We start from the raw sequence: 18,752 nt of genomic DNA on the forward strand, positions 1-18,752 counted from the left end.
AGATGATACACAAATAGCCAATAAGCATATGAAAAGATGCTCAACATTACTAATCATTAGGGAATTGCAAATCTAAACCACAGTGAGATACCACTTTACATTATTTAGGATGGCTACTATTAAAAACTCCACAGCAGCCAAAAAGTGAAAGTAGTCCAAGTCCATCAGCAAATTAATGGATAAATAATATGTGGGATGTGTGTACACACACTCAATGGAATATTATTCAGCCTTAAAAAGGAAGGAAATTCTGATACATGCAACATGAATAAACCTTTTAAGACATGCTAAGTGAAATAAGACGAAAAATACTGCATGGTTCCACTCATGAAGCATCTACATAAGTCAAATTGATAACAAGAAGTAGAATGGTGGTTGTCAGGGGATATGGAGAAAGGGTATTTGGGAAGTTACTGTTTGATGGGTACAGAATTTCAGTTTTTGCAAGATGAAAATATGTCATCTTACAAAAGATGGATAGTAGCAGTGATGGTAACACAGCAATTGTGAATACTTAATGCAACTGAATTGTACCACAATTTTTAAAATGTGTAAGTGTTAAAAATATTAGGCCTGAAATTGATTTTTTGAAGGGAAGCCTAAATAATTTCTGTTGTTTATTTCGGATTCCAGCTGAATTATATGATTTTGAAATACAAAACTTTAAAACTTTTTTTCTTTAATCATAAAGAAGCTCATGTATTTGTCTTTCTATTCTTTTAGACTTTATAGGCCGTTTTATCTTCAGCTGACCAATATGCCTTTTATAAATTATTCTGTTCAGAAGCCCTGCAGTCCATTTGATGTAGACAAGCCATCTAGTATGCAAAAGCAAACTCAGGTTAAACTAAGGTTGGTTTGAATCTTTACTTTTAGAAGGAATATTGAGAATTTCATCTCAACTTTTCTTTGTAAAGATTTGAAATAGTTTGGTTTATGCCATAATGGTTGTTTGTGTTTGTAATTACTATTCTGATTACTTTTCCCTCTGTATAAGTCTGAATCTGTCTAGATGGAGGTGGGGAGGGTCTTAAAATATTTGTAAATGAAACTGTGTAGTTTATCTTGAATGATCTGAAATATTCTCCAGATTATTCATTAAATCTTTAGTTTGCTTCTCAATATAGTATAAAGAAATATGATTAAAAGTACTTGCTGAGCGGGGCGCGGTGGCTCAAGCCTGTAATCCCAGCACTTTGGGAGGCTGAGACTGGCGGATCACGAGGTCAGGAGATCGAGACCAACCTGGCTAACACAGTGAAACCCCGTCTCTACTAAAAATACAAAAAAAAATTAGCCGGGCGTGGTGGCGGGCGCCTGTAGTCCCAGCTACTCCGGAGGCTGAGGCAGGAGAATGGCGTAAACCCGGGAGGCGGAGCTTGCAGTGAGCCGAGATCGCGCCACTGCACTCCAGCCCGGGCTACAGAGCAAGACTCCGTCTCAAAAAAAAAAAAAAGTACTTGCTGATATAAGTCTCTGCAAATTACGCAGATTCTGTGTGTGATAGTTTAAGACAATAAAGTTTAAAAGTTATTCCTTAGGTTCAGCAGTTAATTCTTTACCATGTATTTCTGTCATCAGAATCCAAACGGATGGCGATAAGTATGGTGGAACCTCAATTCAACTCCAGTTGAAAGAGAAGAAGAAAAAAGGATACTGCGAATGTTGCTTGCAGAAATATGAAGATCTAGAAACTGTAAATGAGATTTTATATTTTGGGGGCTTGTTTCAAAAACTCTAATACTTGTGTTTTAAATTTTAGCTTGTTATTCTGATGGAGATATTTTACATTTTAATAACTCAAGGGAGGAAATGAGTATTGAAAATGAATTTTATTTATTCAACAAATACCGAACATCTACTACCTACTGATGACTACTCTGGGCAAACAGCATTGAACAAAACAGACTCAATTTTTTACCCTTGTGAAGATTATATTCTGTAGGGTGGGGGTGGGGTAGGGGTGGAGATAGGTAACCACAGGATAAAAGAGTAATAAAAATGTATACAGAAAATATTAGATCAGTGCTATGAAAAAATAGAACATAGGAATGGAGATGTTGCTATTTAGCCTAGACAAGGAACACCTAACTGATAAGGTGACATTTGAGTAGAGACCTGAGAGAAGTGAAGTAATAAGACCTGGATATTGAGATAAGCAAGTGCAAAAGTCCCAATTTAAAATGATTGATGGGACCAAGGGATAGATATTGGTAGTCCAGACTAAGTGGTAGTAGAAGTGCTGAAACGTGGTCAGATTGTGGGTTTGTTTTAAAGGTGGGACCAAGAGGATTTGCCAATGGATTGGATGTTGCAAGTAAGTGAAAATGGTAGTCAAGGGTTACTATAGTATTTTGAACCTTAGCAATTAAAAAGTAAGCTTATTATTTATAATGGGAAAAGAAGAGTTGAAAGAAGTAAAGACCATTGAGGTAGCAGAAAGAAATGGAAGAGTTGGAAGGGGTAGGATATATAGGGTGAAAATGGGGGAACTATTATAGTTTGCAAACTGATGAAAAGAGCAAGAGCTGTGGATTCAGGCTGCCAGGTTTGAATCCTGGCTCCCTGGCTGTGTGACCTTGGACAGTGGCACGCAGTAATTGCTTATTGTCAGCTGTTATTTGAATTATTTTTTATGTAGTAGATAGGTTTGTTTTAGTGTTTGGTTTGGTTTTGGTAGAAGATGGTGGGAAAGTTAAGGGGAAAGAATACTTGAACATATCTGTCTTCAGACTCTGAATTGAAGTTTGTTTTATAAACCAAAATATATTAGTGTTTTGTGTCAGTTTTTTTTGTTTGTTTTGTTTTTATGTAATAAATGAGAAAACTATGGTTAGTCTAAAATTGCTTTTAATCAGAAGCTAAAGTATCTCAGAAATATTTCCCCTTCCTGAAAATTATTTTGAAAATTAAAATTACAGATTGGTTCTGAAGATTTACTTTGCTGGTGTAGCAACAAAATACTCTAGAATGGATGCTTAATTTGGTGCTCAGAAAATGTCGAGGCTAAAAAATGAAAAAAATTGTTCAATGGTTTCCACAAAGAAGGAGAATTAGTAGCAGATGTTGAGATTAGAGGTTGAGATTGAAATTTAAGGTCATGTTTTTACAGTTTTCATTTATGTTTCTTAGTTGCTAAGAGTAAAGAAATATTTTTTGGATGTTAGGTTTCGTAATTACTCAATTCCACTTGTATCAAGGGATTCAATTAACAAATATTTTTGAGTACTGGAGAAAAAGCAACAGATATGGTGGACATCCCTACCCTTATGCACCTTATGGTCTGGCAGAGTAGATACAAAATATGTATTTGCAAGTGTGATGAGTTTCACAAAAGTATGAAGGCAATGGGAATAAATAATGAGGTTATTTAACCTAGAATTAGGGTCTCAAAAGGCCTAACCGGACACAAGTGACTTTTAAATTAAGACTGTAAGGATGAATAAGAAGAACTTAATGGAAATTAGAGGGGAACTAAATAAAAGTTGGAATTTTTCCTTCCCAGAACATTAGTAGACTGAATCTGAGCTTACAGATTTGATGTTTCCTTTTAAATTTTAATAATTGCTTATTTTTATTGCTGGGCATATATAATTTGTAAATGGTAAAGTTTGCAAGGAAGGAAGGAATACACGTATATTCCAGTATACATTGTGGCTTTTTGTGACCAATGGAGAATTTAGTTTTTGGAAATGTAATCAAATCATCAAAATGTAAAATTGCATGAAACTAGGGAAATAGAAATTAGGTTCTTACATGGTCATCTACAGGCAAGCTTCTAAGTACAATTCCCTTCCTGATCAGCTGACAGACACATAATAAAGTTAGGCTGGAGATTCCACCTATTTACAAGGAACTTTGTTTGCTGTGAATTTTATCTCACTATGCTGTGAACTTGTTTACTTTTGGTTTTGACCGCTCTTTTTGTTTTGTTTTTTGGTTTTTGTTTGAGATGGAGTCTTGCTCTGTCACGCAGGCTGGAGTACAGTGATGCAATCTCAGCTCACTGTAACCTCCACCTCCCGGGTTCCAGAGATTCTCCTGCCTCAGCCCCTTTGGTAGTTGGGACTAGAAGCATGCGCCACCATGCCTGGCTAATTTTTGTATTTTTAGTAGAGACGGGATTTCACCATGTTGGCCAGGCTAGTCTTGAACTCCAGACCTCAGGTGATCCACCATCCTTGGCTTCCCAAAGTGCTAGGACTATAGGCGTGAGGCACTGTGCCTGGTGGTTTTGACTACTCTTAAGAATGAGAGTAACTTCTGTATATTCCGTTACGAGCACTGGGTAATTGAGATCATTTGTTTTGTTGTTCATTCTCAAATGTGTTCTTCAATTATGAATCTTGGCTTTTTTAGTACTTCACAGCATTTAATGTGGTTCATGTGTTTAATCTACTTTCTGGATTCTTTTATGTTAACTTACATTTCAATTATTTATTACTCTGTAAGCCCTGCCTTACTTGGTAATAATTGCTTGAAGACAAAGTAATAGAGGGAAACGTGTTTTCCAAAATGTTACTGTTATATCTCTCTGTCTATATCTTTTCTTTTTTTCTTTTCTTTTTCTTGCAACAGAGTCTTGCTCTGTTGCCCAGGCTTGAGTACAGTGGTGCCATCTCAGCTCACTGCAACCTCCACCTCCTGGGATCAAATGATTCTCCTGCCCCAGCCTCCCAAGTAGCTGGGAATACAGGCATGTGCCACCACGCCCAGCTGTATTTTTGTATTTTTAGTAGAAACAGGGTTTCACCATGTTGGCCAAGCTGGTTTCGAACTCCTGACCTCAGGTGACCCGCCCACCTCGGCCTCCCAAAGTGCTGGGATTACAGGCATGAGCCACTGCGCCCAACCTGTGTCTTCGTTTTCTGATATAGCTCATTCTTTTCAGTTCCGTTGTAACTACAAATTAGTATTTGTCTTTTCTCACTGAAAACTAAAAACCAAAGTAGTTTTACTGGCTTCTCAAAAGTGACTTTATTTTATTTTATTTTATTTTATTTTATTTTATTTTATACGTCTTTTGAAGTCTAGTAAAGGGTATTATCTTTGGAGTAGTTATTGGAAACCTAATTTTAGGGGCATGAGAATGTTAGAAAACCTTAATTTAAAAGGCATCTCTTGGTTTTAAAATACAGTTTTTTGATATATGTTTTTAATTTTGTTTTAGCACCTTCTAAGTGAGCAACACAGAAACTTTGCACAGAGTAACCAGTATCAAGTTGTTGATGATATTGTATCTAAGTTAGTTTTTGACTTTGTGGAATATGAAAAGGACACACCTAAAAAGAAAAGGTAATTAGTTTTATCAACCTAAGTTTAAAATTCTAGAAGGCCGGGGGTGGTGGCTTATGCCTGTAATCCCAGCACTTTGGGAGGGTGAGGCAGGTAGATCACCTGAGGTCAGGAGTTTGAGACCAGCCTGGCCAACGTGGCGAAACCCTGTCTCTACTAAAAAAATTACAAAAATTAGCCAGGTGTGGTGATGTGCGCCTGTAATCCCAGCTACTCAGGAGGCTGAGGCAGAAGAATCACTTGAAACCTGGGAGGCAGAGGTTGCAGTGAGCCAAGATTGCACCACTGCACTCCAGCCTGGGTGACAGTGAGACTCTGTCTCAAAAATAAATAAATAAATAATACTAGAATATTAAACTATTTTATTAAACTAAAAATAAACAGTTTGCCTTCTATTTTCTTAGAAGGAATATGTATTTTCAGGATGTAAATATGGTTAAAAACCAGTAACTTCTTCCCTTCCCTTCTTCCCTACTATCAAAGATCCTTACCTTAGACTACTTTTAGTTCCATTCTTTTTAAATTTTCTTTTTATCTAAAATTTTTCCTTTTTCAAATTTTTTGTTTTATTTTGAGATGGTCTCGCTCTATCACCCAGGCTGGAGTGAAGTTGTGTAATCTTGGCTCACTGCAACCTCCACCTCCCACACACAAGAGATTCTCATGCCTCAGCCTCCTGAGTAGTTGGGATTACAGGCATGTGCCACTACACCCCACTAATTAGTCTCATTCTTGACATTGTAGTTTAGAAGGAGTTGGCAGACTTTTCCTGTAAAGAGCCAGATAGTTGATATTTTAGGTTTTGTGAACTGTCAGATCTATGTTACAACTAACTAGCTTTTTTGTACAATAGATATGGCTGTATTTTGATACAATTTTATTTACAAAAATAGACTGAAGGCGAGAGAACCATAAAGTTTACCATTTACTCAGACTAAAAAGTTTTATTGAACTTTTAGGTAATATTAAGGAGTTTTAAGAAACCTTCCTCCACTTGCCTCTTAGGTCTTTGTATTTTCACTAAATATCTTTGCCTAAACCTTATGATGGGTATATTTACTAAAGGTACTGACAGGACTTTTAAGTGTGAATACAGTACTGCTCAATGTACACTAACTGCACATAGACAAAAATTGTCCTGATTAGATTATTCTCATAAACTTAAAAAGAAATGCTTTCATATGGATATACCCTAGAGGTGGTGATAATTCATTAAGTTAGTCTTTATTCTTAGACTAATCTTATTTAAGGCATAAAGAAGATTAGAAATGTGATACCAAGATGCAGCTTCTGAAAATTAACTAGAAAGTTTTTTACTTCAGGTAGAACAGTTCTTAAATCCCATATTTCTGTGACATTTAGAATGGTTTCATGACTGACTGAATGTGGATTTGAAGAGGAGGCGTATTTCCAAATATTAAAACTATGTGGGCTACTGTGGCTGGGCAGGGTGTCTCGCACCTGTAGTCCCAGAACTTCGAGAGGCCGAGCGGGCAGATCACTTGAGGCCAGGAGTTCTAGACCAGCCTAGCCAGCGCAGTGAAAGCCCATCTCCACTGAAAAAAAAAAAATTAGTTGTGGCACATGCCTGTAGTTCCAACTACTTAGGAGGATTAGGCACAAGAATCACTTGAACCTAAGAAGGGGAAGTTGCAGTGAGCTGAGATCAGGCCACTGCACTCCAGCCTGGTTGACAGAGAGACTCTGTCTCAAAAAAAACAAAACAAAACAAAACAAAAAAACCTATGCGGACTACTCTAAGAACTCATAATTCCTTAAAAATTCTGTCTGTAGCAAAATTCTGAGCTAGTACTGATTGTTCCTTGATGGTCTTATTTTTATGTGCACTAATTTTACTTCTGTGGGCAAGTCTCCTAAACATCTTGGACTTAAAAGCCAGGTTAGACTAGTTTTCTTTTTTTTTTTTTTTTTTTTTTTTTTTTACATTTTTTTATTGCCTATTTGTTCAAAGAGAATTGTAAGTAAATGTATGAACAAGATAAACAAAAAACATTCTGGTTGAAGGGGCAGGAAAAATTGTATCATTTGTCACACTGTGACATGCGGGACATAAAATGTAATTGGTGAGCTATTAACTTTTTCTCTAATGGTATATTATTTAGGGTTGTCTAATACAAACTGGCATTTCAGGGATATCAAGATGCTCCATGAAGAAAATAATTTGAGGTCAAATATGTTTGAAGCTCAAAAGTTACAACTTTGTCACCTTTGAAAGTATAAAGATACTGTTTCTGGCTCACTTCGATATTAAATATTCTTAAATATAAATTTAAAATATATGTTTTTGCCATAGGTTTCTCAATAAATACTTATTCTCCTCATTGCTAAGTAAAATGAAGAGTAAAATGTGCATTAATGTAAATCAAAGCACAGAAGTTATGAAATTGTTCAGAATAATGAAAGCAAAATTAGGGGCAGACTCAGATCCCTTTATTATCATCTTTCTTTCATTTACATGATTAAAGTAATTTTAAATGTCAAAATTCAGGATATTGGTTATCTCTGGGAGGGAGGCAAGGAATGTAGAGGAGAAGAGAGGTACCCTAGAGTTTTCAGCTATATCTGAAAAGTGGTATTACTTTAAAAACAGCTCATGTTAATTTGGCAAAATGTTAAGATGTTTGTATTTTTGTAAAATTTCCTAAGTTAAATAGGTTTCTTAACGATTATATAATGTTTTTACTAATTTAATTTCTAACTACTCAGGAATTTTTGATAGCAATTATTTTAATATTTTTCTTTTCTTTTTCCTACAAAGAATAAAATACAGTGTTGGATCCCTTTCTCCTGTTTCTGCAAATGTCCTGAAAAAGACTGAACAAAAGGAAAAAGTGGAATACCAACATATTTCTCAGAAAGATTGCCGGGAAGATGATATAACGGTGATGGAGCAGAATTTCCTGTATAAAGAGACCCAGGAAACTGAAAAAGAGATTCTGTTTATTTCAGAGCCCATCCCCTACCCTTCAAATGAATTAAGAGGGCTTAATGAGAAAACGACTAATAAATGTTCCATGTTAAATGCAGCTGAAAATGACATAAGACAGAGTTTTACACAGCTACCTCTACATAGAAACAAACAGGAATGCATTCTTGACATTTCCGGACACACGTTAAGTGAAAATGACTTAGAAGAACTAAGGGCAGATCACTATAAATGTAACATAAAGGCATCTGTACATGTTTCTGATTTCAGTACAGATAATAGTGCATCTCAACCAAAACAAAAGTCAGATATTATGCTTTTTCCAGCAAAGGATCTCAAGGAAAAGGACCTTCATTCAATATTTACTCATGATTCTGGTCTGATAACAATAAACAGTTCACAAGAGAACCTAACTGTTCAGGCAAAGGCTCCATCCCATACTCCTCCTGAGGAACCCAATGAATGTGACATCAAGAATATGGATAGTTTACCTTCTGGTAAAATACATCGAAAAGTGAAAATATTATTAGGAAGAAATAGAAAAGAAAATCTGGAACCAAATGCTGAATTTGATAAAAGAACTGAATTTATTACACAAGAAGAAAACAGAATTTGTAGTTCACCAGTACAATCTTTACTAGACTTGTTTCAGACTAGTGAAGAGAAATCAGAATTTTTGGGTTTCACAAGCTACACGGAAAACAGTGGTATATGCAGTGTTTTAGATATTTGGGAAGAGGAAAATTCAAATAATCTGTTAACAGCGTTTTTCTCGTCCCCTTCAACTTCTACATTTACTGGCTTTTAGACTTTAAAAAATGCATACTTTTCAGAAGTGATAAGGATCATATTCTTGAAATTTTTATAAATATGTATGGAAATTTTTTTTACCAGCTTTGTTTACAGAACCAAATGTAAATATTAAAAATAAACGTTTGCAATTTTCTACAGAATTGAATGACTGTTACAGAAAAATTACAGTATAAACTTGTGACTGGTCTTATTTTACATAATATATATGTTCATAATTGTTTCCTGAGTATTACAGTGAATAATAATTTGCTTGGTCACTGAAAACCACCAGTAAAGTGAAATTTGGGGAATATCAAACTTAGCATTATACATTTGGATATTCTAGTTGTGTTGTAAATTTAAAAAGATTATCAGGATAGGAAGACCTTGCCTTGAAAAACCTGAATTTCATACAGAAAGGGAAAATACATTTCAATGTTTGAATTCTGGAAATCATCAGAAATATTGACACTTGAGGGTCACTGGTGGACCATGCTAGTATTTGGGTGCTCAGTAATTAGATTATGTATAGTGGTAGCCAGAAGTCATGAAGGAAAGACTTAACCAGGCTACCAAGTAGAATATAATTTGTCTGCTATTTTTAATTATTTACCTTTGTAAATAACTTTGAGAATATTCAAAAGCTGACTCTCTGGTGGCTCACCCCTGTAATCCCAGCACTTTGGGAGGCCAATGCAGGTGGATCACAAGGTCAGAAGATCAAGACCATTCTGGCCAACATAGTGAAACCCTGTCTACTAAAAATATAGAAAATTAGCTGGGCAAGGTGGCATGTGCTTGTAGTCCCAGCTGTTCCCTCCAAAGGCGGAGAATTGCTTGAACCTGGGAAGTGGAAGTTGCAGTGAGCCGAGATCGCACCACTGTACTCCAGCCTGGGTGACAGAGTGAGACTCCATCTCAAAAAAGAAAAAGATTACCCCCTAATTTGGTAGGAGATGAAAAAGAAAAGGATGGCATTGAATTACAGATACAGTGGTATATACAAGAATTTGGGATATATACAAGGATTGGCTTGATCGGGCACTGACAACCACTTGGAGAAGAGAAAATTCAAATATAAGAAATGTCTATTTGAATCTGTGGATATAAGACATTTGCCTTTGAGTATGTTCTTATAGGAGTAAGACTACCTACCACCAGTGACATTCAGTTGGTGCTATTGCATAGTACATGAATATATTGTCACTAAAAATTAGGTTACTAGTCATAATTTTTTTTGAAATATATGATTCTCAGTATAGGACTAGTTCATATGCTTATCCTGGATATATTTGACTGTTTGGACAGCATCAATGAATACTGGCTTTTTAACACCTGTATTTTTCATACCAGTACCTTAAGTAGGCTCAATAAGAGTCTTTACAGTGCATACATGCAAACCCTGTTTCCATTGTAAATTATTCCATTTTCTGTCACAAATACATGTATGTATGTGTAAATATCAGGTTTTGTAGACAACCTTTGAAAAATCTAAATGGAACTTGGGAAATTATTTGCAGGTTTATTTCCCTTCAATTATCAGTGTTCCCCAAATTTTTCAAATAACTAAAAGGCATGTAAAGTCACTCTATGATCCTTTGACTTTAAGAGTAACAGTGTCTGGCTGGGTGTGGTGGCTTACGCCTGTAATCCCAGCACTTTGAGAGGCCAAGGCAGGCGGATCACGAGGTCAGGAGATTGAGACCATCCTGGCCAACATGACGAAACCCTGTCTCTACTAAACTACAAAAAATTCGCTGGGCATAGTGGTTCGCTCCTGGAATCCCAGCTACTTGGGAGGCTGAGGCAGGAGAATTGCTTGAACCCCGGAGACAGAGATTGCAGTGAGCTGAGATTGCGCCACCACACTCCAGCTTGGTGACAGAGCGAGACTCCGTCTCAAAAAAAAAAGTAACTTCAATTTGCAGTGGTACTCTGGGCATCATTTTACATTAAGTTATTAAGGAGAGAAAGTGAACCCTTCAGTAAAACTTGTTAAACTATTTTGACACTGAACATTGAACTTTTAGAACACCACACAGTCTTCATAATGAGTATTCAGCTTTTTTCAAGTGCTTAAATTTCAGTTTATTTGGAATAATTTCAGTTTACTTGGGCTACCACATACAGTTGGTTTGGATTGTGCTGTGCAGCTATGCAGATGGGCACCCAGCCAATGAGATGAAGGCAGGTTATTTGCAGCAAGTAGTGTGTCCTGGCAATGAGATGCATCTACCTAGAGGTAGGGGTAGTTTTTCCTAATTTTTACCAAGGCACAGCCAAGGTAATGTTTACCCAGAAGGTGCTTTGCCTTTTTGTTTTTCTTTGTTTTGTTGTTTTTTGATACTAGGTCTCTTGTCCAGGCCTGGTTACCATGGTGCAATCAGCTTATCGTGGCCTCAGACTCCTGGGCTTAGCCGGGCACTGGCTCATGCCTGTCATCCCAGTACTTTGGGAAGCTGAGATAGGAGGATCACTTGTGATCAGGAGTTCAAGGTGAGCCTGGGCAGCATAGCTAAACTTTGTTTTTATTAAAAAAAAAAAAAATTGCAGGGTTTGGTGGCACATGCCTGTAGCCCCAGCTACTCAGGTGGCTGACATGGGAGGATCCTTGACTTGAGCACAGTTTTGTTTTTTTTGTTTTTGTTTTTTTGTTTTTTTTTTTTTGAGTGATGGGTTTTTTGGTATGTTGTCTAGGCTGGTCTCAAACACCTAACCATAAGTGATCCTAATTCTCTAATAGCACTTATGGTTTAGTTCCCCGATTTGTTCACAAAAGGACACTTAATCTTTAATGTAGCAAGGTATCTTGAAAAATAGGAATCTTCAGAGATCATCACCAGGGTAGACAGGAAACTTGGTTTACTTGATAGAAAGTGACCTGCATTGCCAAAGTTGTCCAGACAACAAATCCCCAGCAAGCACGGGATAAAGTAGAATTCTGTAATTTCAAGAGTACCGAAGTTAAAAGATGTTAGGAAAGAAAAGAAACAGGCACCCTAATTAACTTTCATCTAAAGGTAACAGTCTAGCATTCAAAGTTGATGATTCTGTATTTCTCAGGGTGGTCAGAGCAGCAGCAGTGAAGACAGTTTGATACTGTGACTCAAAAATGAATGTTTATTTTTCTAAGATATACAAGTACACAGTTGTAGCAAAAGGTGTATTTCACAAAAATCATTATCATTGGTTTTTGAAGCCAATGACCTTTCTGCATGCATAGTTTAGTATTACGTCTAATATTAGAATAATTTGTGGAATCATACATAGATGCTTCTGATTCTAAAATTTGCAATTTGTATCTATAATTAATGTGCAAGCAAAATATATATGTTTAAAAGAGGAATAGAAAACAGAATTTTATGTGTAAAACTTTGACCTAAAACCATTGAATTTGAACCCTTATTTCTAGAAATGTAAGATTATTCTGTGTTATCAGATAGAATTTTGGGGTTTGGGGTTTTTTTTTAAAGCACTTAGTTGCCAGGATGGATGTGTAATTCTATTCTGCCATCTAAAGGATATATTAAAATACTCTAGGTTAATAAATGTTATTTAAATATTACCAGCTTCTCTAAATGCAGTTTTGATTATGAGAACAAAGACAGTTTTATGTTACATTTCAATCAGAAATTATTCCAGTGCTGTTTCATTAATAAAGTGAAATGTAAGAATGATAGGCTTCTTCCTATAAGAGATGGAAAGGTTCTTAAGCATAATAATAAATGTAAAGTAAACCTCAATCTTAAAACCATGAGTTTGCCAAGTAAAAAAGGTCTAAACAATGCCAGTCACAGAGTGGTATGCTCAAGAGAAATTAATTGGAGCCAGTTACCCTAGATAACAACCACAATGGACTTGCCTGTATTAAAGTTGTGCTATAACAAATAATATACTATACATGAGCCATGTGCTATAATTACATTATTTGTCATGGGAGGTGTCAGAGACTGGAGAGGAAGAATGCCATAGTACAAAGATAAACCAAATGAAACGGCCATTTAGCCTTTTAGCTGCATTAGTTATAGAGAATATCAGAACTTAGGTCTTGCTAACAGTATTTTTAATTAGCATTAATTTTATAGGCAATATTTGAGGAAAGTAGCCTCTTTAAAATCCCATAGCAAAAAAAAAAAAAAAAAAAAAAAAAAAAAGTCTAGGAGCAGCTCTGGGCAATTAAAGGGGCAAAAACAAATTTGTCAGCAAAAAGTAATCCTGCAAGAAAAAAGTATGCCAATTTTGAACACTGTGATAACATGATGGAAAAGAAAAACTAAAACACAGATATACTCAGCCATACTTATTGAAGAATATGACCAATTCCTTCGTGAGAAGTCAGAATTATCAAAGTCCCTGTATATTATTTTTGTTTGTTTTACTTGGTTATGCTTAAATGTACAGTAGCATTTAGCTTTTGTACTATAGGATAAGATCAGTTGTCTTCAGTTCTACTGCTGACTTCCTCAAACCTCAAAGGATATTGGGAATAGGTGAACCCAGTCAAATTATGAAATCCAGTAAAACCAAGAAGGAACTATCTATAGAAATTTCTTTTAACAAAGCTTTGTTTTTGGTTTTAAAAATCACTTTGACCACATGCTCCAATGTATGTGTGTGTTGTATATAACATGTATGTTACTCTACTAATATATATTTAAACAAAAAAATATATAATTTATTAAAAAATAAATTTATAATATATATTTATATTTATAAAGTATCGCTTTGTCCCCCAGGCCGGAGTGCAGTGACATGATCTCTGCTCACTGCAAACTCCGCCTCCCAGGCTCAAGTGATTCTCATGCCTCAGCCTCCCAGGTAGCTGGTATTACAGGCATGCATCACCACGCCTGGCTAATTTTTAAGGGATAAAATATATGCAACATTTTTTCACTGATGATACCGATACCTTTTTGCTGTCACCAAAAATGCCATTAAAATATTTGACCAAGAGTTAAAGGAACCATTCAAAGTAACTAGATAGCCAGTCTTTATGCTTTCTCATTAGAAAATGTTCTATGATTTAATATTTTGAAAAGTCAGGGTTTTTTGCTTGTTTGGGGGGTTTGGTTTGGTTTTGGTTGTTGTTTTTTGTTTTGTTTTGTTTTTGAGACACAGTCTGCTCTGTCGCCCAGGCTGGAGTGTAGTGCTACAATCTTAGCTCAGCGTGTGCCACTGCATCTGGCTATTTTTTTGGATTTTTAGTATAGACAGGGTTTTGCCATGTTGGTCAGGCTGGTCTCGAACTCCTGGCTTCAAGTGATCTGCCCGCCTTAGCCTCCCAAAGTGCTAGGATTACAGGTGTGAGTCACTGTACCTTGTCAAAAATTCAGTTATTTCAATACTTGGTTTTTATGGCTGTCATAGCTCAAAAAAAACACACACAAAATACTTGGATCCTACAGTCTTAGCTCCATTTGCTAAATTGTAATACTAATTTTTCAGTTTAGTTCCCCAGGAATCCCAAATATTCATTGAAATCTAGTTAGTAAGCTTTCAGATGCCTGAGATTAATCAGTTAGTTTTCAATTAGAAGGTCTTTTGGAAGATTTTTAAACAGGATAGAAAATTCCGCTTACAAGTGTGAGCATTGTTACAGTGACATGTATTTTCAGGAATAAACGTATGTAACCAACAGAAACATTTCCAAATATTTATTTTCAAAATGCTCTCACTATGTTATGACCATTTCAGAAACAGTTTGTTCCCATTTTGTTAACATTTAACTTGAAGGGATAAATTGAATGGTTTGGTGTTCCCCTATCCAAAACTTTCGAGGCTCTCAAGACCACATTAGGTACCCCTCATAGCAGTTCCATAAAATATTTTCTTTACCCTGTTTTAGCACTTTCAAGCAGTATGAAAACTTTTTATAGACAAAAGTCTATAAAAAATCATACCACGAGGCCCTCATGGTATGACTTTTGGGTTCCCTCAGCAGGCAGACTGAGATGGAATTTAGTATGCAAATGTTTTCTAAGGGGTGCCTTTGGATATCAGTTGACTCCACAGGGAGCTTTTCAGAGTTGCTCGGTGAAGATGACCGATAAGTCATTTGAGTATGGGTCACTCTAGGAAAGAGCATGACTGTGGGCAATGAGGCTCCTCAGCTGACACAATCTCTGAAGGAGCTGTCAGTAGAAGTTGAAAGCTGTTTACTGTCAGTACTCCCAGAAGCTGGGGCAACAGTTACTGAAGAGGGATCAGGATCAATTACCCCACATAGTGACTCTGCCTGTTGGTTTATTGGCACAAGGAACTCAAAATAGCTGGGTGGTGGTTGCAGCTTATAATTCAACAGGAGTCGCTGAGGTAGGAAACGCATTCAAGAGGGTCAAATAAGTGATGGCAAGCAGGTCCACTCCTGTTCCACTCATGTGTTGCTAGATGTAGTTTGTTGGGGGTGTTGCACCATAAAAACTTCTTAAACCCCAACTGTATACTGCATCTTAAATGATACCCTATTCTCAAGAATATCACCTCCAAGCTGATGCTACTTAACAGGCCCTTCCAATACTCTATCAGGAAGTTTCTGGTTGATTCAGTGTATAATAAGGCTTGTGAACTGCATGATCATGGGCCTACCCCCAAGCCTCCTTTGCTGTAAAGGACATCCCCTGGTCTGATACAAAGTTATATATGATGCCATGCCAGTGAAACTCTGTAAGTCTTAAAAATGCAATGTGAACAACAAAACTTAGACCTGGCATGTCTATTACTGTGCCCAGTATAATCAACGAGCCACTCCATGCCTAGTTTCTGGCAGTTTGAACATCTGGCAGTGACAAAACACTAGCTCAGCTTGGGGGAATAAGAACCTAGGCTGTGGAACCCAGAAATAACTTCCATCACTGCCCACCATGACCGCTTTGCTCATATGCCCACTGTGCCAGAATCAGGGTAGAATTAACATACAATATGAGGACACCCACACTTCATGCCGACTCCCATATGCCACGTGCCTCTATACTTCCTACTGAATCTTCCAATCTTTCTCTTCCCAGGCCCCTTAATAGGCAGTGCAAATAATTTCTCACTCCCCAAGAGCGTACATATATTCTAAGCTCAGCCTACTTCTCTTTCACACAAAAGCAATGACCAGGTACCCCACTTGAAATTCTGCCCATTGGCAAGATTGTGACTGGCTTTCAGTGCCACCACTGAGTAGCCATATGGCAGTTACCATCTATTTTCATCTTGTAGCCACAGAAGCAACCCATCCATTAACCAAATTTGGGCTTTCCTCATTTTTCACCTGGTCTTAAGGGATGACCCACACATCTGTAGGTGTGACCTGAGGGAGAGGCATTAATACAACAATGAATGACACGGGAATCCCGGCTGCCTCTTTATGCAACTTCCTTGAGCTCTCTGATACTGCTCTTGCTCAATCCTAAATAAACCAATTCTATTTTACAATGGATTGTTGCTGCATCTGCCTGGTGATATGACTTGGTAGGTCTTATAAAACCCAAGTTCATGATGGGTAGTGTTGACCACATGGTGGGTTTTGCCCCATGGTCAGGTGTTCCATCTCATACATCATCATCTCATAAAACAAAGTATTTTTGCTTTTGAAAAAGTGTGTGACTCTCCATTAAAGAGGGACTAACCTTATTCTAAAATCCTTTGTTTCTGGGCTCTTAAATTCCTTTACTGTGGGCAGGGAAGTTGCCATAAATTCCTCACAGCATCTTTTCCTACCACTAAATCCAGAACCTTTGAACCTGCCTGATCATATGGCTGCAGAGTCCTTTTCTGCCTGGAAGCTCCACACACAGTTGGAAGCCTTTCCTGCACTGAGTTGAAGCAGTATCCCCAGTTGGGACTGACAGCCTTCAGAACCTGAAGAGGCCTAGCAGACATTATGCTTCCATATGTTTGGAAGGTTCAGCAGGCAATAATTTGTCTTTTACTTTGGATGGGATTTCCCAGCATGCCCCTGACCAGTGGAACTCTGAAAATGTTACTGACATAACAGGTTCCTGAATCTCTCATCCTATGGAGAACATGTGTCTTATCAGTTTCTAATGTACTAGCAACTTCTTGCTCATCTGATTTGATAAATATATCATCAATATAAAGGGTTAATGTGATAATCTCCATGGCATCCAGATGGTCTAGATTCTTCATATTGTAACAAAGGACAAAGTTTAAATAGGCCTGTTATAAGACTGTAAGTGTATACTGTAATCTTTTCCCTGTGAATACAAACTGTTTCTGATCCCTCTTTTTTCTGTTAGGGATGGAAAATTATGCATCTACACAACCAATGGCGGCACATCATGCACCTGGTGCCATGTTCATTTGCAACAGAAAATATATTGTATCGGGCACTGCAACTGAAATTGAGACTACTACTTAGTGCAGCTGCTGGTGGTCTACTCATTTTTTATAATCCATATGCATATAATGGGAATCAACCATTCCTGTATCTTTTAAACATTTAACAGTGGCACTAATTTCCTCCACCAATACCACCCAGTTAAGATACTGTTTTTGATTTATTATTTTGGCTAGAGGGTAGAAGCAGTTTCAAGGTTCCCGCTTGGTCTTTTCTAATGTCTGACTCTGTAGGCCAGAGGCACAGTATGAGGGAGTGTATGAAGTACTAGGTATTTTTCTTCTAATAATATATTCAGGGACTGGACAAATGACACATTATCAGACAAATAACTCACTATCAGCCAAACCTTAGCCAGGACTCCATTTATTACATGGCTCTCTAGATCTCCTCTACAACAGGTGCTTTGGGTCCCAGGTATCAATGTCAATTCAGACCATGTGTCTAACAAATATCTGGGTAGTCCCCTTTTCCCATTGCACAGCTACCCAAATAAATGGAGACTAGTACCTTTTGGGAACGACTAGGAAATAATTACCATGTGCAGTTAAAATGTGTTGCAGGGTCTTTCTCTTGGGGTCATGGCCTCTTCTCTAGTCAGTGGTTTCAACATTGAAAAATTAAGTTAAATCTGGAAACAGAACAAGAAATCATGACTTTTTACTGGAGCAATTGCCCTTAGCCTCCTGAGGCTGACTCATGGTACATATTGAATGATGACCTCATTGGCTATCCATCCATTTTGCTCCTAAAGATGCTATGTTCTAATAACCAACCCCATAACCCTCAGAGGATTCAGGCCTCCTCTAGCTTCCCCTTCGACATTGCCACTTATGATGATAATTATGTCCACCTACCTTCTGATACTTGAATGGCACCATCTGGTCTTTATTGTTTCAGGTCTTATCAACCTCACTGCTATTAGTGAGCCTAGTTCTGTAATGGCCTTACCTGCCATCGGTTCTGGCACACCGAGGAGAGCCACAACTGCATATTTTAGTACTATTGTTGGCTTTCCTTCTAGGGCATTCTTTATGGCCTTGGTAAGTAGTATGCCATCAGGAACTTTCCATGGAATATAATGACCTGGTGGGTGTTTGGGTCTTTTTTTTTTTGGAGATAGAGTTTTGTGCTATCGCCTGGGCTAGAGTGCCGCGGCACGACCTTGGCTCACTGCAACCTCTGCCTCCCGGGTTCAAGCAATTCTCCTGCCTCAGTCTCCCGAGTAGCTGGAATTACAGGCACCCACCACCATGCTTGGCTAATTTTTGCATTTTAGTAGAGATGGGGTTTCGCCATGTTGGCCAGGCTAGTCTGGAACTCCTGACTTAAGTGATCTGCCTGCGTTGGCCTCCCAAAGTGCTAGGATTACAG

General features: G+C 37.4%; 1 protein-coding gene across 3 annotated transcripts in view; it reads left to right on the plus strand.

The window, feature by feature from the left end:
• Positions 1–9,253, plus strand: part of DBF4 (DBF4 zinc finger) — a 32,340-nt gene extending 23,087 nt beyond the window's left edge. For all 3 annotated transcript variants that reach the window (XM_050785271.1, XM_050785272.1, XM_050785273.1), the window contains 4 exons: positions 724–852; positions 1,582–1,696; positions 5,171–5,295; positions 8,075–9,253. In XM_050785271.1, the coding sequence (XP_050641228.1) occupies positions 724–852; positions 1,582–1,696; positions 5,171–5,295; positions 8,075–9,050 (1,345 nt within the window). In that variant the 3' untranslated portion in view covers positions 9,051–9,253. The remainder of the gene's footprint in view (positions 1–723; positions 853–1,581; positions 1,697–5,170; positions 5,296–8,074) is intronic.
• The last annotated feature ends 9,499 nt before the right edge of the window (positions 9,254–18,752 follow it).

This window comes from Macaca thibetana, chromosome 3 (genome assembly GCF_024542745.1).
Source record: "Macaca thibetana thibetana isolate TM-01 chromosome 3, ASM2454274v1, whole genome shotgun sequence".
Lineage (NCBI taxonomy): Eukaryota > Metazoa > Chordata > Mammalia > Primates > Cercopithecidae > Macaca > Macaca thibetana.